The 23,073-nt window shown below is 41.6% G+C and overlaps 1 protein-coding gene across 2 annotated transcripts in view; it reads right to left on the reverse strand.

The window, feature by feature from the left end:
* Window positions 1-21,902, reverse strand: part of ZNF462 (zinc finger protein 462) — a 49,639-nt gene extending 27,737 nt beyond the window's left edge. Inside the window, exons 1-6 of one of the 2 annotated variants that reach the window (XM_075726829.1) lie at window positions 21,683-21,902; window positions 18,164-21,078; window positions 14,564-14,728; window positions 12,653-12,756; window positions 9,381-9,499; window positions 4,965-5,156 (exon numbers count right to left, since the gene is read on the reverse strand). In XM_075726829.1, coding sequence (XP_075582944.1) covers window positions 4,965-5,156; window positions 9,381-9,499; window positions 12,653-12,756; window positions 14,564-14,728; window positions 18,164-21,078; window positions 21,683-21,902 — 3,715 coding nt within the window. Of the gene's footprint in view, window positions 1-4,964; window positions 5,157-9,380; window positions 9,500-12,652; window positions 12,757-14,563; window positions 14,729-15,589; window positions 21,079-21,682 lie in introns of both variants that reach the window. The other variant, XM_009486725.2, reaches the window with a different exon arrangement.
* Window positions 21,903-23,073: the final 1,171 nt, after the last annotated feature.

The following is a 23,073-nucleotide window of genomic DNA, read 5'->3' on the forward strand; positions in this document are numbered from 1 at the left end:
ACCAGCTGAGAGAATTTTATTGAAAAGACTCCTTGCTTCCCACTGTTCTTTTCTCATTCTGGTAGTACATGAAATTGCTTTAGCAAACCTGCTTAAAGGCCCTCTGCAACCCTCAGGATTTCCTCTGTCAAGCGGCATAGAAGACGCACATCCTGATTATGCATTATCCACTTTGAAAAAAGCGTACAGAAATGGGAAGGGATTTACAGTTCTTAAACAACAGTCCCAGAAACAGGACTTAGTCAAGCAGTTTTGTACCCAGCCTAGCTCTGGCAAAGCAAGCAGATGTATTTATATTTCAGTCTCAAAGTTCTTTTCCACTGGCAAAGGCTAAAGTTCAGAAAAAGCTGGAACAGGGCACTGGGTGTTTCACTTAGCAGTTTTCAACGCATTTGCTGCTGCAAGTAATTAAATTTAATGAAGATGTTGACATACCATGTACTGGGAAACTCAGAAAATATTCTAGTTCTGACCCTGCATGTGTTTCGTGATGTGTGCTGGTATTAATGATATATCCCGTTTGGTTTGCACAGAAGTGAAAAGCACAGCTATTGAGCTTCAAGGGAACACACAAAGTGTGCTGCTTTCTACATTTCAAGAACTGGTTACCACTAAAAAGGAATGATCTTGTACAATAGCAGCATGACTGAGAAGACATTAGAAGCCACATCCGGATCTGTCTAATCTATCACTTGCACCTTACTGTTTTATTTTGACAATTCAGTATTCTTAATCAGCAAAATTAATAAACTATTATTTTGAATTACTGCACAGAGTCATGATACAAACAAATCTATGAGGCACCAAATCTGCCAGCCACATGCATAAAAAGTAGTACTTTGCTCTGCAACTCAGTTAGGCCAAAGGGGTTATTTTCACAAAATAAAGAGCTACTCAAAATAGCAGTAGTACTAGCCAGAGCAATTTAGGACAAGTATTTTACATGCTCCCAAGAAGCTTTTGCTGAGGGTGAAGTCATAACACGAAACTGTTTATCAATCTATTGAGTCATTCAGCTTTATGACAATAGGTTGCACTCACAGATTTCTCCAGTTTGTAAGAGTAAGGCAGTCTACCACCTCCACAGCCCTTGAATAAAAGCAAACATGCATAACAACAGTGCTTACACAAGCAGCGTCTGTTGCCATGTGCTTTCTCCTTAGCTGATGATCACTTTGCAGATAACACCTGTCGCTATTGTTCCTATTCCTGTTTTGTAGTGTTCAGTCACACAATTTTTGTCTCTGACTTGCTTCCAACTCTTCCTTATTGAAAGAGATGGTAGTCTTCTAATGTTATGCCGTGACAATGCAGATTGTGGGATTCCATTGCCTTGTGCTCAAGCCAACAGGAACAGAGCTGACCCTGCACAGTGCAACACTGGAAACCCTTATCTGTGACGCCTACTGCCCCATAGGATGACAGTATCATCAATAAATCCATACAACCCTTGTGGGCAGAGATTAACATGATTGTTAAGTTCCGATTCTCACAAAGGTTGTGAAAGAACACAGAAACAGATCTTCTTAGGGGATCCACCCAATCCTAGCAGTTTGTAATATGTCAACTTACACTGAATTTTTACTGTGTAAGTTCTCAAAAGTGTTAAGCCACATTTCAGTGTAAAGGGCAAATAAGTAAGTGAATCCAAAAAAACCAAAAAAGCCAACCACACAAATGCAAATAAATAGTCAAACACCACCATTTCTCTCTTGCAAGAGGAAAAATACCTTAAACTATCGGAAGAGCAAAAGAACATTTTACCACAATGGCAACCTTATCATTTCAACAAGAGTTGGGTACCACAAACCATTCAGTGCCCCTATGCTATGCAAAACAGAGAAAAGTTGCACTGGAGATCAAGAATTGCTGGGGTTTTGTGGCTGTTTGTGAGAAAAAAAAACCCAAAACAAAACATTATCACCTCCCTCAAATGAGTGCTTTACCTCTAGTTAGATTAGGATACAATGAAAACAGGTTCCTTACATATCAAAATGTCACCCAACACACAAAGAGAGGTAGGATACAAAAAGCAGCATCTTCCAATGATGTCTCTGTAAGAAAGCCTTCTCTGCTGACTCACTGAGACTGACACAATCACCTTCTTACACTACTGCCCTGAGAGGCATAGGAGCACTCAAGTGGTTGTTATGCTTTCTAATGACAATGTAGTTGCCAGGGATGGGCCTACCTAAAATGTTCAGCACCTACTCCACTTTAACTTCACTTCCATGAAAAGCATCAAGCACCCAAAACATCTCCAGGATATACAGTGCAGATACGCTTGCTGCTACCAACACAGAAGTGAAACACATGAGTCACAGAAATTTAAATATATTTGCATCTTTTAATGAATGGATCAACCTAAAAGAACAAAAGACATGTTCTAAGAAAGGCCCCTCAGGGAACAATTTCTGCAGGGAAAAAAAGCATCAGCAGAAGTTCCACTGGGCTCTTGTCCCAGAACAGTTCTGTGCACTCTGCTATTACAATTCAGTACCCTCTTCCCTTTTCTCCATTTTTACAGGGCTCAACAATTGGCAAGATGAGTTCTGCTAGCTCCTCAAATCTCCCCAAGTCATCCTGCTGTCTCTCCTATTCCAACCACAATATTCACCCACAGACAAGAACAGACCCTTTCTGCAACCATTTCAATTATACCAGCCTGCTGCATACCTACAAACCTACAAAACAAGTTCATAACAATGTAAGGCAAACTTTTGTCTGCCTTTCACCCCACCTCTGATTCAATTTTGCACCCCCAGTGAATTAACTTGATCACAGCCTGCATTGCAGGTTATTTATACACACTAACACAGGCAAAATCCAACTATGCTAAACCATGTCAGCCCCACTTAATATTGACTCCAGCTGGACATAATAGTGCCTGTCACACAGACCTGCATTTCCTATTAGTGGAGCAGTGTTGTATCTAGTCCTACGTATCACCTGCAACTTGCAGGCACAGGCCACAAGAGACATTGATTTATTCCCTTCTAAAAACCAAAAATAAATGATGTCATAAGAGCAGCCATCATTAACTTGATCTGCAGCCAATGTAATGTAAAAAAAAATTACTTAAAACAGGTTATTCCTTCCTGAAGCTATGCTGAAAATGTTAACATGATTATTGTAACACCTATACTCGTCTGACTGGCTCTCCAGTGGGTGGCTTCTATTATTGTCAAAGTGACTTAACCATTAACCCTGTTTAAAGACAATCAAGCTAATTGGGACAAACTCTGCCTTGATTTGAGACTGCAATACAGATCTAGGTATCTAGTCAACCTTATGAAATGCTTTTGTTAACAGAGTCATAATTTTATGTATTTTTAGGAAGAGTTCCTAAAGGCTGTAAAATTATCTCCTACAGAGATCTGCACTCGAATTTTAACTTCTCTAATCATGACTTTGAGCTCCTGGGATAAGCAAAAAAAGGAGTAAATGAACCATCCTTCCCAAATTCAAATATTGTCCTTCAGTATCTCTCAACACACCATTGCTACCAAAAGATTGCTAACACACAGGAAAGACTAAGACAGCCACTGAAAATTATTCTCCACTTCTAAGTCAGTAATGGAACTTTTTTTTCAAAAAGCAGCCAAAAGCAGCAGAATACATCACAAGATATACTCTGCTTGTTGCATTAGTTTAAGCTAGCATTAGCAAAAATAAAAGCTCAGTTAGTAAGTCTTCTTTGCACTGTTCCAGACAACACTTTGACAAAAAGTAGTCTGAGACCAGCTGGTCAAAATCTTTTGATAAGCTTCTGATTCTGACCCCCGAAGTGACTTGCTGAACCACAAAAATATTATTCACATCTCTCTTTTTCTTCAATAAAATATTTCTATGCTGATTACTTTTTTCTTTAAATTCCTTTCTGCCATTTTCTGAACTTATTTCTTATCTTTCACTCTTTCTCATTTCACACTTTTTCTGGTGAGAAAGAAGGGAAGATGGGAGACCAAAAATGCTACAAAATGATTACTGATAATATTTACCTCGCATCATTAGTTTGCCAGTAACCCAAGCAAAACAGCAACAACAAAAAACCCTAAGAACATCTCAAACTTCTGGAAAAAAGGGGTTTTTTCCCCTTTTCCCATACACCCTCCATCCCACTTCCTTGAACACTGCATGTCTGAACCTTTTATTTATAGTCACCTACATTCTCTTCCCATGTCAATGCAACTCAGCCAGGAATTAAGATTTTTTTTCCCAAAGACCAGCTCTTTCCTAAATGGCACAGAGTGACACCCAAAACATGCCTCATAAGCTACCACTTAACACTTGCTGTGATACCACACAACACCTCTTCTGTGAGTCTGCATTTTCTCTGTTAACAGTGTCCCTTCCTCTGCTGCTTTCCAAATATCTTCTGCATACTCCTCGAGCACAGGGGATTAACAGCTTTCAAAGAAAGCATGGAAAATAAAATGGTTCTCAGATTCTCCTTCCTGCAGATGCAGCTTAATACCTGAAGGTACTTTTGGTGTCCTCTGTAGCAAGGACAAGAAGAATAATTACTATTACTATCATTACAGGTTCACATTTTAAGCTTAATCACATGGTTTCGCTGAAGTAATCTACTAACAAGACAAAGGGGTGTTTTTCAGAAGCATGGATGGAATTAGATGATCCCTTTCCCACTGCCTATCGGTAGAAGCTCTGCCTTTGTAAATTTTCTACAATTTAAATCTCTGCTAAGAAGTAAAGCCAGCATTGACATATTCCAAAGTCAACTGGTGACAGGACAAATTAACGTAGTATGAACTGGTGAGGATCCAAAGCAGGTCACTTTCTACAACACCATGTTTACTCTTGGTTTTGATGCAACTTCTGTTTTTTCTTAATAATCAAATGAAGCTGCTTTTTGGGCAAGCTGCCTGCTGTAATTTTTTTTGTAATAAAAATATTAAGTGGCACCTTAGACAATTAAATTCTTGCTCTGAGGCACCTCTTACCATTAGAGTCCTCCACTTCTTCAGCAGGAGTGTGGTTCTTGGAGGTGTGGTGGGCGTGTGAGGCTGCAAGGTTGACAATGCGGGGTCTTGGTAGTGTCAGTGCTTTCCCATGCACTTTCAAGGAGTGCTCTTTCAGCTGGCTGATTGTCATGGTGGAAAATGAGCAGGAGGAACATTTGTAGGCATGTTCACCTGGGTGAGCGAAATACAGGCAAGTCATCAGCTCACAAAAGAAACAAAATGGGGCCCCCAAACTTCTCTTACTGAACTTGGCAGTAAAATTCCCATGGACTCTTCAGTGAAAGACTGATCCCAAAGAGAACAAGCTATGTGTGTCTCCTTGTTGGAGCAGTCTGGGGTCTGCGGGTACAGACACCTGCTTTGGACCAAAGTATCGCGTCCTGGCAACTGCAGATCCTTGTCAAGTGACCGATGCCAAAAAACAGAGACCAGACTCTTAGCATGCCTGTGTTGCATGGTATGGGAAGAAAACAGACTCTGGGATGAAAATGGAGTCACTTAACTATAGCACTTCCAAATTTCTTTGGGAGCACAGCAGCTAGAGACCGTGAAGTAATCTCTTTCTGCATGCAGCATATCCAGCATCATTATTAATAAAGCAAGAAGGACGCTACAAAATGCTAACAAAGGTCCCTCCAAAAAAAAAAGGTGGAGCGGTGGGCAGAATTTACATTTGGGGAAGGTTGCATTTTCCTTATGAAAAACCTGCCATTAGGCAGGAGTAATCTTCATAGAACTGGTAACCAAGTCAAGGTTGGTTTACAATGAGAAGTGATCATGGCAATACCAAGAACAGTGCATATCTGTAAGGCTATGTGAAAGTGTTATGAAAAAGCACTAAAAAGAAGTGAAAGAACAGAAGTAATGAACAGTAGTGAATTTAATTCTGAATACATTCCGAGCCATAGAGACAGCAAACAAGGGGAAACAAATCCTGAGACAAGATTTGTTTTGCATTAAGCATGGAGGCAATTGGAACACAAAGTGAAACTATCCCAACACAAACAATGTGATACTATACAGGTGCCAAGTTATTGTTTTGGAAGTGCCACTTCCATGTACAAGAGTAACACTGGCCACATATGAGTTGTACATAAAGTGCCAAAACTAATATAAGAGTGAAATAGTCATGAATAGTAACAGAAGAACAAGAGTTCTGGTAATGAACGAAGCAGAACATGTTTTCCATCTCTCAACAAATTTAGCAAACAAGGTTCTCAAACAGCATTGTTTCCAACACCGGAAATAAGTGAACCAAAAGAGAATGTGAAAACACATGTATTGCAGCAAGTCAGAGTAAGCACACTTGAAAAGATTAGCAACCATCCTACACAAAAATAACTCCTGCCCCTCTCTTCCAGAGAAACTATGATAATCATGGGGACAAAATACAAACTCTTAAAAAGCCTCTTTTGGTACATCTGAAAAAGAACAGATCACTTAAGAGTATGAAATGGAAAAACAAGAAATCGTCCCACGTTTTTTCAAATGGCATTCCTCACCTTCATATTGTATCAGTTATGTATTGCCTTTTTACAAACAGAAAGAAAACATTTTTTGTATAGCATGTAGAACAAGTTGCTCAATGGAACAGGATTATATAAGGACAAAAGAAACTCCAAGGTATCAGATACCAGTGAGATACAGATACAGACCTTCATGGTTTGTCAGTGTAAGAGATTCCTGGACGACAGTAGGCACCAACCATTAACTTAAAAGCACCCCAAGACATTAAAGCAAACAGAGGACGATTACATATTAAGCAGTCTAGACACAACTAATAAATATACCCACTGTTCAGCCATGAAAGTTCAGGTGGACATCAGTATGAAAGGATGCATTTGATTGCAGAGGAAAGGCTACAGTTTGGCTTAAGAGAAGCCTTCTGCACTTTTTTGACTGCGAGTTTTGCATTTCATGAACTGATTACATTAATAAACATACAAATAAATTAATCTAAAAATTTACGTAGTGGGTCTCAACACCTGATATGTACTCAAAGCATTATGTTCCAGGTAACGTAGAAACTGAGCAGGACCAATACTGTGTCTTAGAATCATCCCTTTGTGCATGCAGGGCATCCGGTGTCATTACTAATGAAGCAAGGACACTAGAAAATGCTAACAAAGGCTCCTCAAAAAATACAAGCAAAAATAACCCCAAAAACCCAGGTGAAAAAGTTCAGATGAAAACAACAGACAGCCCATTTAGAGATACTGTAAACTGTTCTGCTCCATGCCAAAGGAGATGGCACACACTGGATGAAAAACAAATGCCAGAAACACTGACTGGTACCAGCTGTTAGGCAAGAACGCATTTTATAGTCCACTGAATTTTGACCCATCCCCAGAAAATGAGGGAGAGAGGCAGACTGAGTAAGACTTCAGGATTCAGGATTTCACTTAATTTTAAAGATCAGAAAAATTCAGGGGGACTGAAGTTTCCAATTCTAAATAAACTGATAATGAGTTGATTCACAAGAGACAAAAAAAAAAATGGTAACAAAAGAGAGGTTCAGAGAACCACTGTGTTATTGAAAAACTGTGGAGTCTGAAGAAAAGCCTTCATAAGATGTTTATTCAGTAGTATGTATTTCTGAAGGATCGACTCCAAACACAACAAAGCAAAGCTCTGACTGAAAAACATACAAGCAATTTTTCTGTGATGTGAATAGTCATTTGGTAGAAATGGATGGAGGCAGAAACAGATCATAAGCCTTTAGAAACCTTATTACACAAGTCATTGTGCAAGCACTATCTAGGCAACCATGAAATTGTGTTCTTGTACAATGCAACACATGGTCCTTCAAGGAGTGTCCATTAATCAAGTTCAAGAGCATGAATTCATAATAAATAAATCAATGACTTACATGAAGAGGAGTGTGAAGTAAACATTAGTTGTATGCTAAATTTGGCTCTAAAAATCTGGCAGGTTCAAACAAGGTAACACAAAGTAGCCCAACTGTACAATAGCATAAAGAAAACATTAATTTATGGTTGGCAAAAATAAAGAACCATGTCACCTCCATACAGGATGTGGGATTCTGTAAACTGGAACTGCTGCATAAAGTTGGATTTTCTAGAAGGGACAGAATGCCATGGTCCCATACAACAGGAGGCTGGCAGAAGTTAAGCTAATCCACAATACCCATCCAAAGTACAGAAAAGGGTCCTGGCACAAGCTCTGTGAAATCTGAAATCAATACAGGAAATGAAGTACAAGCAACCATCAATCCCTCCTACATTTTTGCAGATGAAAAGTGCCTTTGGATCAATGGTGACAATTCCTTTTTTTTTTCTTAATCAGCTGACAGCTATAAATTCCTTCTGCCTTTTCTCATCATTGTCCCATCTTCCTCCTCCATCCCAACTTGAGTATATGACATAGTGTAAACAAATAATAAAGAGAGGAACATAATTCTAGCCCTTTTGTCATCTGTTCCAAGAGTTTATACTTGCAAGTTTTTAACAACTGGGCTAGTTTGCAGTTTTTTAGATCGGTCAGCATTCTGTTATTTGCATCAGAGTGCATGTTTGGACTGTGGTTTGAGGTTGATTTTTTTTGTCCTTTTAACCACAAAGATGCAACTGTAACCAATGGAGCCAGTGTTTTTTGACTCTAGTCTTCTGATAACCTTTCAGTGCATGATGTGTGATGGTGCCAAGAGTGTAGGGCCAAGAAATAAAGATGAGGAAATTCCGAGTCTTGCACTTTTTAATAATCAAAGGCAACACTTTGACGTGACCTATCCTGTATGACACATCACCTTCCCAATTTCTGTTCATCAGAAGCATGGCTGCTTGCTTGCTTGTATGGATTCCATACTGCAATACAGAGATTTGCAATACAAATTTCCATCTATGATAATGAGGTCATGCCATTCTCAGGCTGCTGCACACAGACCTGACTACCAAAGTTTGCATTGTTTGGTTTTAACATGAAAGCCAGTGCTAAGACTCTACCAAACCCAAAGTCCAATCCACAATCCTTTTCCCAGAGTCACCTAAAGCACAAACATAAATACAAACATAGCGGAGCAAACCTCACTACCAATCCATTAAGATACCAATGGTATAAGCAGACTGATTAAATTATCTTGGAAACAAGCAGAAAAAAGAATTAAAAAAAAAAAAATTCATAGAAAAGAAAACAGAAGAAAAGGAAGAAGTTCTTGAAGTACTCATCACTATTTTAAATTCTTGTACTTCCAAAAATGTTATCCAAACTCCCACTGATTCCAACAGGTGCGTAGGCTGGCCAATCATGACTTGCCTTTGAAAATCTTACCCAAATTTGGTGACAAAACACGTGGTTCAAACCAGCATCTCTGATCAGCAACAAGAATACACGGGCCATTTCAGCTGCTGCACTGCAAAACTGAGAGAGAAAACTTACCAGCATGAGCCTTGAGTATATGGGTTTTCAGGCGGCTATTGTAGGAGGACTTGAAGGGGCACAGTTTGCAACGGAATGGCTTATGGTGTCCATGATGAGTCTGCATATGACGATCCAGACTTGAAAAGAGAAAGACAGAAAAGGGAAACACAAAAGAGTAAATCATTTCAACTATTCTTTCAGATGCAAAGCAAAACACTGAACAGCAATAATAAATTAACTAAGAGGCAGACCAGGCTCAACTATCCTTTCTCAGACTCTCTCTTAAAATTCAATAGGTCTGCTTACAGAATAAAGTAGAATCTAACCTGAGAAAAAGGACCAGAGCTGACAGCAATTCTGTTATGCAGAAAGCATAAATAAACTTACAAGGCAAGATTAGTATAAATTAAATTATACCTGATCCAGACCTAAAGGACCAGTTGAAGAAACAAGAAACAGACAAGAACACTAAAATTATCATTACAGAATTTTTGTCCTGGCAAACATATTTGTGAAAATATGCCCCCTTTTGTTCTGTTGATGGAGGCTGGGGTGGGGGGGAGGAGGAAGTATTTTTGACCAGCTTTACTGAGGAAGCCTTCTTTTGGTTACAGCAGCAAAAGCAGATTAGAGATCCTGCTCTGGGGAGGGTGCCAGCAGGCTGCAGTTGATGAGTTCCAGGATTAAAAGGCAGCAGAGTTTCAAAAGTAACAGTGTGGGAGATTCTGCATGAGGCTCAACAAGAGAAGGAGTGGCAAAGACCAGCCTCTGCTTTCTTCAGGGAAACTGGAAGCTACTGACAGCCTGAATACTAGGGGGTGATCAGAACCTGCTCTCTCTCCACAGTTTCTCATAACAGCTCAGTAAAGTTTGGAAGCGGAAGAAGGATGTTTTCCACATTTTCTAACAGAAGGTCAAATTCATTCTATCTGAGTGAGTCCTCCAGATCTCTGCAGCTCTACACTGTGGCTGACAGCCATGAATCCACAGTCTCCAGGTGCCAGGCAGGTAGTTTCAGCTTGGGTTGTAAACATTTCCAGTACAGCCTCTTCTTTGGACACATTCATGCTTTGTGATCTAGTCTTAGTTCGAGTCATCTTATGCATGGTGATGGAACAACAACAGGGCAGATACAGAACACTGGAGGAGTAGCAATTGCCAAAACTATGCCCCACTTGCCACCTTAATTCTAGATATATTTCAGCATATTTCCTTTTATTTTTCCTAAATTGTCCTGTTCTTTCTTTACTGAATATCAACATGTAGATCAAATGGCAGTTGTTCCAGCCCTCTCACACTACACAAGATTGTCACAGGATCTTTAGTCCCACACTGACAAGAGCTTGAGCCAGAAAATCCCTGTTTACGAGAGCTAACACTGAAGTCTGTGTATTCAAAGATCTGATGACAGCAAAAAAATTAAAAAATGAACTTATGTCTCCTCTCAGGGCCACTTCATACAAATGCAATTTAATAGAAGTCCAGGATGGAGTTTGTGGCAAGATAAAATGTACAGCTTTTCCAGAGAAATGGGAAAAAAAGTCTCCTAAATGAGTAAGACATTGAACACTTGCAGTGAATACTTCAACTAGCTGACAGGAAATGAGCTTACTTAACAATTAAAGCAGACTGCCACAGATGTATATAATACATATCAAGCTATTATAAATATATACCTTAAGGTATTCTACACAGCAGTAATTAAAACTATATTCACAATCACATACTTTGCCAGTCAAATTCTTCTGAAGGTAGGTTTTTAAGTTTTGATCAAATTTGGGAGAACAGTGGGCTGTTTAAACATTTGGTTTGGTTTCTTTCACAGACTTTATCTCACAAGAGAGTAATTGCATCAGAAACAAAAGATGAAGCAGACAACTTCAACAACAGCAACACCACCTATTATCAAGTTAGGCAATACCTGTAGAGTTCTTCCCTGCCATCCACCACTTTCTGACTTACCCCATCCTTCTACTTGTAGGACACGACTTCATTCGCTTCCTAGGTAGGAAACAGAATGTCTAGAGACCAAACTCAACACAAGTGTGATTTTGGAAGCAAACCAGTTTATTAGGCAAATAGCAGGTTCTGTAAGCTATGTGAGGTAGGGGCATCCCCCACTGTCAGCCTTGTGAAAGCAGGGCGGGATACACCCAGTAGTACCCATCCTTCCCCCAGTCCCTTTCTTACTGTTGGCTGCTCAATCCTATGGACCTTTTCAACAAGGCAGACCAAACTATGGCATCAATTTGCAACGCTGTGACACTAGCAGAAATCTTGCTTTTTAACATAAGGAGTTAAAAAATGCTTTTTATCATGCTTCTCCCACAAGCATTTGATTGCAAAACAGCGATGTCTTCACTAAATTTAAGAGCACTACTGACAATGCTATGAATGTCCACATCAAATGAGCACCTGGATCTCTCTTCTTTTGTTAAACTGGTAAATAAGCAGCTCTCTCCCCAGAAATTAGAGAAAACATGTAGCTGTGAGTCAGTGCAAGATGCCAGTGGAAAATATCCCACAAACCCCATTTTTTGGGGGCATGCCATATATATATACACAAACACACGATTTTGATTAAAATAATTTTAAAAATACCCAGCTTAAGGCAAAGTCAGCCTTAGGGAAACAAATCATAAGAAACGTGACTATTAATGATGGCTGTGTATTTTTCACATGCTACATCAGACAAGGAAATAGGCTGAGGGAGTCACTAGTATACCACACTGGTGTGAGCTTGAAGTATTTGCAGACTGAAATTGCATACCATAATTAAGAAAAGGAAAAAAATCTAATTTTAAGGTAAGTTTACAATAAATAATGTAAGTTATTTAACACTAGTAATGAAAACTCAATCATCAAAGAGTTGTAGTAAATATAAACAAGGTAGTTATATGCAGCAGAAGTTCCTTATATATGAAAGATTAACAAGGAAAATACTTTTCTCTCCTCTTCTTGGCTTGTTAAGTCTCATGCTATTGACAAGATTGCATAAGTGCTGGGCTTCACTGTTTGCCTACTGAAAAAAGTCTTATTCTTTTGCTTGCATGCTTTTCCCCTACATGCAAAAAAAAGGGCTTAAATAAATTCAAGAAGATATAAAGATGCGACCTTTTATAAACAGCCACTCATAATGGCCAAAGATTTTGCAGCATGGAAAATACCTAAATGCTGCGAAAAGTGTTGCTCAAGATCAAATTGAATGCGCTCTTCTTCAATGTCAACCTACAAAACAGTAGTGCTAGTTTTCACTTCTTTTGAAAACAAAAATAAAAGCCACAACTTACTTGTGCCTGAAAGCAGAGACAAAGGAGCAATACTGGCAGCTGTACTTGTCTTCCCGGGTAAACATGGCCAGAGCCAAGTGACTCCTCTCGTGAGATCGCAGACCCTGCATAGACATCAAAACCCGGTCACACTGGCTGCAGTGGTAGCCCCCAGGCCTGGTTTCATCTTCCAAGGATGCTCCAGATTCAGCTTCTGTAAATTCCACAATGCCAGGGTCTTTGGCTCCCTCACAACCCTCCATCAAAGTTGTGTTTGAAGAATCTTCAGCTTCCTGCTAAAAAACACATACCCCCCCAAAGCCATCAATTCTCTCTCCCTTCTGCTCCTCAGTCTTTCCCATGTGTTCATTATAATGCCTAGGTTTCCCACTGCATTATTTTTCTAAATATATCCCTATATAAACTCCACATCAATGGCTTTCTGAAAAAAGGGCCTACTCTTGGGAGGGAAAAACATAATCCTATCTATTATATACATACATGCATATGTATAAAAAGAAGCTCACTCCTTGATCAAGTTTGTGTCAGCTAAAGACACAAAACCGAACAGACTATCTTTCAATAGTCTTGATATGAATCTTCTAAACTTGATCAGATAAACTTTAGTAAGGTATAGAGCAAGTCCATTTTAGTTTATTTTGCTCTAGCTTACAGTGTAGCTACTCTGCAGACTAATACAGTAGTCTAGTCTACAGCAGACTTTGTCCATCAGTGTCAAAGTCACAAGAAAGAAGCCAGTACTCTAAGATCCTAGAGTCCTCTTTAAAAATAAAAAGCAAACAGAAAAAGTCTTATTCCCTTTCCTAACTTTCATTTCCTTTCCCTTTTCTAACCAGAGCATGCATTTTTGCAGCAACTTTAATAACCTGTAAGAGTATTTCCATCACACCCTTTCGGCCATGGATTTCAGCTTTTGTTCCTTGCTGCAAAATTTCTATTTACTCAAAAGAAAGCATTGACCCTACATAAACTTCACCTGAGAAGCAAGAAGAAGAGGAAATGGTCTGTTAGGAAGGAAGCACCTGAATCTGTCAGTAGTACCAGGTAAGGTAAAGGAAGGTCAGTGGTAGGGCAAAGCAAACTCAGGTAGTATGAGTTAGGCTATGAAGGACTCAGCTTCCTCACAACAAGCAGACAATGTCACGAAAGAAGCACCCTTAGGCAGGCAGGAGTCTTTGCCAAGAGCTCACTGCAGCACCAGGACAAATACACAGCTAGTTCCCACAGCCTTGTTACACGTTCACTACCCCACTGCACGTTCACTACCCTGCCCATATCCTGGAAATAGGTCTGTGGAGCATGGCCTATCCTTGGAGACATCCTAGAAGGCATCCCCTTTCACAGGGAGAAAGGAACAACACATTTACACCTAATCACCTGAATGAGACCACTGGCTTGGCTGGCCATTGAATGTTTTGTTTGGAGCCAGCGTGCAAATTTCATGTGGAAAGGTGTACCACAAGCAACTTCGCACATTTGCATGTGCACACTTCCTCTTCTTTAAAAAAAAAAAAATTAAAAAATGAAAAAGAAAAAAAAAGAAAACAAGCAGCTCTTTTAGGGTTTAACTAAGCAGAAAAGTAGCCCAGAATAGCTGAGAGAAAGCCTCCTGCTCATAAACCAAGTCTTTCGGTCATCAGCGACATCAACTCCTTTGTGGCTGAGAAGAAATGAGAATTAAATAGTCTTCGTGGCCCTGGATCAAGAGTGAAAAAAAGTTAAAACATCTTAAAACAAACCAAATGCATGTCAGAAACTTAGTGTTAGATTAAAACATCATGCTGAACTGGAATACCCAGTTCAAAGCCCATTCAACTTCACAAAAGCCCTCCATAGGTTTTCAGCAAGTCCTTTATTTTAAACAATGCAAGAAGTTGCAGTCACCTTCAGTCACCATTTTAAAATTCTTACCTTTACTGTAGCTGACACAGAAGAGACATTCCCATACTGGACATGCTTGCGGAGGTGATTACAGATGGCTCGAAGTGTTGGATGGACTTCCACGCAGAATTTGCATTTGTAGCCAACCACTTTCCTCTCCTTAAGTTTTGAAACATCTTCCAAGTGTCCAAAAGCCTGTTTGAGTACACAAGCATAAATCACTGAAGTATGCTTTGTTATCTCATTTTTAGGAACACAGACCAGATTTTACACCTGAAGGGAAACTATGCTTGATGTACACATGTCCTGTTTTGCAGAACTGCAAGGTCAATTTTTGTTGACATCTGTTAATGCCTCTAGAGTAAGTGGACAAGACATCTGTGCAGGAGAAACCTTCAGTTTCTGCGTAACAGTGGTCCTCTAGAAGACCATTCCGTCTGGCCCGAAACTGTGCTCTTCCATGATACCACGACCTCCCCAAGAACCGTGCGGAGCTTTCTCCACAGCAAGTATATTTCAAACTGAGGCAGAAGGAAGGGGGTAAGTGGGCAAGATAAGGAGCACAATTTGGTCTTCTGCTTATGAGGTACTTGCCCAAAGTTTCAGTCACCAGATATTCGTGTCATGTTAATATTGAGTGCTTAATCAGATAAAGTACCGCAAGAGAGAGAGGAGGTTGAGAAGGAAACTGATGTTGGAGGTACACTGAAGAGTGGGATGGGACATTTTGTAAGAATCTGGAACAAAGTACATGGCAGCCTTGCCACAAAAGAACAAGTAACTGTTAGATACTTGGCCTTCCAGAAGGGTGGGAGGAAGGAAATACTGAAGAAAGCAGTAGGAAGGAGCAGGGCTTCCTACAGAACCTAGGGAGATGTGGAGGATGGATGAGGAAATTAAACCAGAATGTGTAATTGACTTATGGAGCTCACTGGCATGCTGAGTCATTCATTAGCCTGTGGTCATTTGGCTGTCACAACATGCAAGTGGGCATTAAGTGGGCTCCCTGGCAGGGAGCGGGGAGCAGGGAAAGAGACCAGACACACAAATCCTTACCCTCTCTTGTTTGAAATCTGCAAAAGCACCATCTGCGTATTTTTGCTTGCTCAAAAGCTGCTTCCTCCTCTCCTGACGTTTGGCACGCTTCTGGAATTCCTCGTTGTGACCATTCAAGTGTGCGGTCAGCTCTGCCGTGCTATGTAATTTTGTATCACAGTGCTTGCACTGGTAGACAGGGTTCTGAGAGCGGGTGCCGCTTCCCAGTATGGTAAAGTCCCTCTTCAAATCCTTGCTATGGTGGTCGGTGTAATGCATGCACAGCAGCTCTGCTGTGCTGAAGGACAGCTTGAAACATTTTATGCACCTGAAGGGAAGCCACTCAATTTCCTGAGCCTCTGTCTCCACCTCAGGCTTTTCAAAGTCATTCCTCTCCTCGGCTGGAGTTGGCTTTTCATGCTCATCAGCATACACGGCAGTGAAGTAACCCCCCAGCTTGCTCGCATGCTGCTTCTTAGGGAAAACACCAGGGTGACGCTTCATGTAGTGGGACACAATACCCTTTTTGCTGAAGGACTGGAAGGAACAAAGTGAGCATTTCTTCTTCTCTACAGCCCTCCTCAGCTCCTCACTTAACTGAGGAGTGTCATCCTTGGGAGGAGATGGAATGATCACTTTATTGGGTTTGTCGCTTACCGTCCTGGAGGCTGCTAAGCAGTGAGTGTAGTAAGCATCAATGTCATGTCTTTTCTGGTAGTGTGCTGCAAGCCCTTTGCGGATAGGGTTGGTGTACGAACACAAAGCGCATTTGAAGAGGTTGTTCTTGCCCTCTGGCTGTGCCCGGACGTTGTTATGTTTGATGCGGTAGTGCCTAGCTATCCCTTTCCGGGTGGAGCAGAAGTATTTGCAGAGCTGACACCGGAAAACTGTGTGAGACACTAAATGAGAACTGGAGAAATGAGGTGCTGGCACAGAGACTTCAACATCCTCAGCACCAATTTCTGGGGAGGCCTTGATTTCAGTCACCATGTCTGGCTCCACTGAGGCAGAGACCTTTGGTGGTGACTGGGCAAAAACATCAAATTCAGGTTGATTGTGGTATTTCTCATAGTGAATTTTCAGCTTCTCAAGTGTTCCATGGGTGTAAGGGCAGAGTTTGCACCGATAAGCACCATAGCCTTGCTTGAAAATCCTGCTTGTTTCTTCCACATCATTCTGAGCAATATCATTTGACTGCTCCACATCATGCACAAAGTCTTCAGCAGTGACCTTAATTGATGGGTGCCGTTTCTGGTAGTGTGTGAGAACGCCATGAATACGTGTATTAATGTATGGACAATGTCTGCACTTATATACAGCCCCCGGGTTAATGTCTATATCCTGAGCAAAGTCTGCAGCTTTCACTTTCATGCCAGGATGCTTTTTGCCATAATGTGTCAGGAGGCCATGCAAGTTGTTGTACTCAGACTGGCAAACTGTACACTGATACGGAGTAGAGGAGATGGCAGGGTTTGCAGAAGCCAGCTGGACAGTTTTTTCCTGGGAAAGGCTAGGATCCTCTGCACACTCTGCATCCTGATCCATCTGTGACGTTGTTATCTGGTCTTCAGAATCCATCCTGGACCCAGCTTCATCGGGCTGCGGGATGGATTTCTCAGCAGCATCTTTCTCCTTAATGATATCTAACAACACAGATTCATCTCCATTCATAGCCCAAGGGTGAAATGCTTGGTAGTGATTAGTAATATCCCAAATGGAAGATGCTTCAAAAATGCAGTCTCTGCATTTATAGGTCTTTATCTCTGTTGGCATCACTAGGGCAGGAGGAGAAGGATCAGGACCTGCCCAGAGTTTAGTTGCCATATATGTGTAGTCAACATAATGCTCGGGATGTCTCCTTTGATAATGCACAAGCAAACCACTTGGCTCTGTATGTGAATAAATGCACCATTCACAGTGATAACCAGCTTCTATCAAGCCATCCAAAAATGCCCATCTCAGAATGGAGGTGACCGTGGCCTTCAGATTTGGGTGGTCTTTCTTAATATGCTTCCTCAATGCATAGAAGTAAGGTGATGTGTAGCTACACTGCCTGCATTTGAGGGCTCTCAGCTTTGACTTGTCCCGTTCGGTGCTGGAGGTGTGAGCAGGCACACTGCCAGTCGATTTCTTCTGGCTGCGATCGCAAAGGCTTCTAATGGTGGCTGTATGCTGCCTAATGACATCTGCGTTAGCTTTGAAGTCACGATGCTTCTTTTGATAATGAATGAGCACACCTTTCACGGTCCGATTTCCATAATCACAGTGTTGGCAGAAGAACATTTCATTCTCAGGAGGATTCACAGAGGTCTCAGGTCCACCCCGGCTCAACTGCTGCATTGACACTGGTGGCCTCTGAATACCAGGTGGCAACTCACCAGCCCTCATCATCGCTGCAGTGGGGGGTGCCTGTCTGATATATTTGGCAGTGACCTTTATCTCTGGGTGCCTTTTCTGGTAGTGGACAAGCACTCCCACAACTGACCGGTTGCTGTATGAACAGTGTTTGCAATAGTAGAGTTCAGTAGCAAGGTCTGGGGGTGGTGGGGGGGGAGGTGGAGGTTGAGAAGCCAAGTTGGACAATTTTGGGGAGACAGGCGTCCCCAACTCAAAAGACATCTGAGCCAGTGCAGAGCCCCTGTCAACAGAGACTACACGCATGGTCTTCTGAATTCTGAAATATGATGCTTTTTCTTCAGGGTGCTTTTTCTGGTAATGCACCAGAACTGAATGCATGTTAGGGCTTGCAAATGAACACACGTCACAATCATAAACAACCACAGTATTGACTGAAGGTTCCTTCTGATTTTCACATTCAGGACTAAAACTCTTGGCGGCACTTTTGTTAAAACCAGCTGGCACACCAGCCCCGCGAGCCACGGGGGTGGAGGTTGCCATAGTTTTTGGAGCAGAATTCAAGATCTCTCTCAGTGTCTGAGACTCTGTGTTCAGCCCTTCTTGCTGCTCAACAACGTAGCTTGAAAATATCATTGCATTGTTAATTTTCACTGTGGGATGCATTCTTTGGTAATGTGGCATCAGGCTTCTAACATTCGGGCTTGTGTAAGAGCAGAAGCGGCAGCGGTAGATCAGATCAGAATGATCGAAGTTCAGTACATTCATAGCTTCAGGGTGATGCTCTCCATAATGCTGCTGCAGGTCTTCAAAGTTTGTGTAGTCAATGTAGCACTCAAGACAGCGGTATACTGCACTGTGGTCATTGGGATCCAGGATATACCTAAAGCTGAATTTAATATAGGGATGCATTCGCTGGTAGTGGGTGCTAACACTCCTGGCAGATTTGTTGCTGAAATCACAGTGTTTACAATAGTAAAGCCTGCCAGAGTCACTAAACTCTGAATTCTCATTGTTCTGATCAGTACCATACATGTTTGACTGGCTCCCGAGAACAGAGGCATTAGGGCTCTGATGGTCCTTCATGCTGACAGAAGAATAATAGTCTTCCTCATCTTCAGATAAAGTGAGCTCAATCTCTGCTCCATTGGTGGAATTGTAGTCATGCTGCATGCTTCTAAAGTTTGTCTCCTTCTGGGAATCATTAGCCTCTCTGCCCCACATTTGCTGGGGTGCGTAAGAACTGGAAACCTCTATCATTGGTTCTGTTTGCTCTTCTTCTCTGTCTAACTCCACTTCTATCTCCACCTCATTGTCCTCCTCCTCTTCCTCATCATCCTCTACGTTAATCACAGCATCTTCTTGCTGTTTGTTTTGGTTGATTTTGCTCTGCAGGTTGCTTGCTATTTCATCAATTCTAGTTCTCTTTTTCACTGGAGAGAGATCTAAAGGGAAGTCATTTGACACCTTCCGAGGGGCCTTCGCAACAAAGTTATTTTTAGAGGAGAGCCCAAGGATGGAGGTCTGGCTCTTCTTCACTGTGCTGGCAGAGGGGTGAGCATCTGCCTCGCTCTCTTGTGGTGTGTTTGATGGTGGTCCATCATATTTTGGCAAGTTGTCACAAAATGAATGCTTGTGCTGCTGATGAACTCTGAGGCCTTTCAAAGTTGTGGTGGAGTAGTTGCACATTGTACACTTGTATGGATGTTGTGAATGGGGCTGGGGTGACTGCTGTTGTTGCTGTTGCTGCTGTGGCTGCACTGGGTCCATCATCCCAGCTGACTTCCTGCCATTTATATTTCCACTCTCATACGACACTGTGCTATCGTTCAAAGAAGAGGCAATGTTTTCAGTCTGAGAGTTCATAGTGTCCCAGTCTGATGTTGTTCCTGTGTGACACTGCTTGTGGGCACCAAGCTTTAACGAACTCTTGCAGGTGAAAGGGCATTCATCACACTTGTACACAGCTGTCTTCCCAGACAAGTGGATGTTCTCAATGTGACGGGAAATGCTTCGGCGGTGCATCGTCAGGAAAGGGCAAAAAGGACACTGGAACCTGTTCATATACCTTCTAAAGGGAATCCCCTTTGTTTCCAATAGTTTGTTGCCATCAGATCCCATCAGCTGCTCTGCAGACATTCCTGAGGACTGGTGATCCATGGAGTTCAAGCCATTCTCGCTGTCCATTTCATTTAGCTCTTCATCTGAGCTGGAGTCATTTAGCATACTGCTTGTTTCCAGGTCAGCAGAAGAATTCGTCATATCAGCAATTCCATAGCGGGATCTGTCAGACAAATTAACCATGCCCGAGTTGTGAGGTGACTTAGGCTTCATTTGAGGATAAGACACAGAAGAAAACTTGGAAGATGTAGAAGAGTTGGGCCTGATAAGGGAATTGCCCATAGAGCTCCTGAAGTTTGAGACATTAGCATTCGACATCTCACGTCCTGTTGTATTCATGGAGATATAATTAGAGTTTGGAGAGGCATTCTGGGCACTCTTACTCTGTACATCAGGTGCACTGGTTCCATCTTGTTGCTGCCTCAGGCTTGACAGTATTTTTACCATGCTGCGGTGCTTCTTCATCATGTGGTCACACCAGCGCTCCCTTCGAGGTGTCTGATAGCTGCACCATTCACAGCAAAAGTTGCCCCTAGACTTTGTCAGGGGCTTGACCATGGATTCCAAAATGCTCCGCTCCACCACCTCTGCAGGCAGCTCCTTGCAGGGTTCCTGCACTGGCACAGAAGCAGACGTTGATTCAGACATAGCAGCGGCAGCAGTAGGAGGAGTTGAACTCTCTTTCAGGTTGTTTTTGTGATACATTTTCTGGTGCTTAATAATCCTCGCGCGCCTGGGTGATTTGTAGGTGCAGAACTGGCAACTGAAAACTTTGCCAAAGCCTTCATGCATCATGATGTTGTAACTTAGGGAACTAGTAGTTGGTGGCCCCACTGAGCTCCCCCCAGCCTGTGCTCCATGAACCTTGCGTGTGTGCTCTATAAGGAGGTTTTTGGAACGGAAGTAACGCACACAGAACTTGCACTGGAAAAACTTGTTGGTTGGTTTAGGATTTGGAGCCATGTGCTGACCATAGAAAGTCTGGCTCTGGCTATAGTAACTTCCAGTCCCCATCTGACTTGTTGCATTTTGCCCTAAAATGAGAATTAAGGTGTATATGTAAATAAATCAAATCAAATAAAGAGCCTGTTTCTCCACCCACCCAGTATGCATGACAATACAACCACATCCTGAATAGATAATTATCACACCACGATTCCCTCACTTACTTATGGTGAGGTCTACATATCTGGCAATGTTCAGAAAAATTATCATTATGATAGTGCCTACATACACATATGACCACAATGTACAGTTTGGGATAGGTCATTTCCAAAATAATCTTCTTGGGGAAAAAAGAAAGCTAGTACACCAAGAAAGTTGAAAATTTTGAGGTGGTTCATGGTGGCAAAGAACAGTCATGAAAATCTGAATATCAAAAAGCAATATGAAGTAGTACATGAAAAGCAGCTGGGAAATAAAATTGTCCTCCATGTTTGCATTACAGAAAAAGTCATGGTCAGAACCAATATGGCTGAAGCTAGACATGTGCTCTGCTGACATAGCAATAAAGATAATGTGAGGTTTTAAAATCACATTAGAAGTAGAAACTAAAGCACACTTAAATAAGCCACATGTAAAATAGCAGGTTAGAATTGAGATCTTAGAGTTGAGATTGATCTTAGAATTGAGATTTACCTGCTATTTCATCTGCAATAGTAAATTCATCCTTTACAGAAGAAAATTCAACTTCAGTCTGGTTGCTAGCATTCATGGAACCAGACCTTGGCTGGCTAGGACTTTCTTCAGAGACATCAGTTGGCTGCAGAAAAGCAGTGTGAACATCCTGAATATGAGCTTTTAGGTCTTCGTAAGACGGAGCTCGAAAATCACAGCCATCACACTGCAGCACCTCCATGGTTCAGGGATGATCTTTCACATTAGAAAATTCTGCAAGAAAAACAGGGCAAGGAAAGAAGAAAGAGATATGTTTTACAGCAATGCCATTGTATCAAATCCTGAAAATAGGTAATACCAAGCTTATGATGACTCAGTCATTTCCAGAGATTCCACAAACACTGCAGCATAAAACTCAACCTTTGCTTACCATATTAAGAGGCATCAATTCAGATTCACATAAAGTCCTATCTAGGTAGCTCACAAGTTGCTGACTCAACACTACAAACAGTCAACTTTCTGACAAGTGACTATTGATTCAATGGACTTTGTCCTCTTAGCTTTTCCATTACACAGGGTAGCACTGTTGTTCAGAAGTTTGTCTTGTTCAAAGACCACAGCCCATATGCTAGAGAAACAGAACATTACTCCCAGTCATGCACTGAAATTCAGTCAGAATACAGTGGCTTCTGCTGTTAGGAGACCCACTCTAACCTTCCTGGAAGTTGCCAAGTCCTGCCTGTTTCACTACCATAGATCAAAAGCCTTCACAAGAAGAAACCTACCTTTCTTCTTAATGTCCTATCAGGCCTGATGTTGGTGGAAAACCTAGACATAACTGCAAGATGAGGTGCAGCTACATGAACCCATGGTAGAATGCTTCACTCAGTCCTATTTCCACCAAGCTTTGTAAGGGCACCTCCATTCTTTGTTAAAATGTTTACAGTTTCATTTTAGCCTATTCTGGGGACACAACCTTTGTGTGTTGGCAGTCTGGGGGATGGAGGGGGCTGGAGGAAAAGAGGGACAGCAACAGGAGTAGGAATGCTGCAAAAGTACAATGGAAACAGGAGTTAAAAAGACTCAGAGACATCATGACTTCCTTGATTTATCCAAAAGCCCTGCATACCTTGAAGTACAAAGCAACATAAGATACGGTAACATGAAGTATGGTGGTTCAGCTTGTGGCCAATTAATCATGCAACAGAGAGCTGTATGTTTCTGCACTGCCATGGAGACACAAAGCACAAGCAAGACAAAAGCCTTAGACCCTCCTAGCCTGTGCAGTAGCTAGGCACAAGAGCAACCTCCCTATGTTAATACAGGAATTACTTCTTTAAACTTCCATGTGCTGTGCTGGGAAAGGATTGACAAACTAGGGCATTTCAGAGGTCCAAGGCACAAGAGCAGCC

This window comes from Pelecanus crispus, chromosome Z, assembly GCF_030463565.1.
Source record: "Pelecanus crispus isolate bPelCri1 chromosome Z, bPelCri1.pri, whole genome shotgun sequence".
In the NCBI taxonomy this organism is placed as follows: Eukaryota; Metazoa; Chordata; class Aves; order Pelecaniformes; family Pelecanidae; genus Pelecanus; species Pelecanus crispus.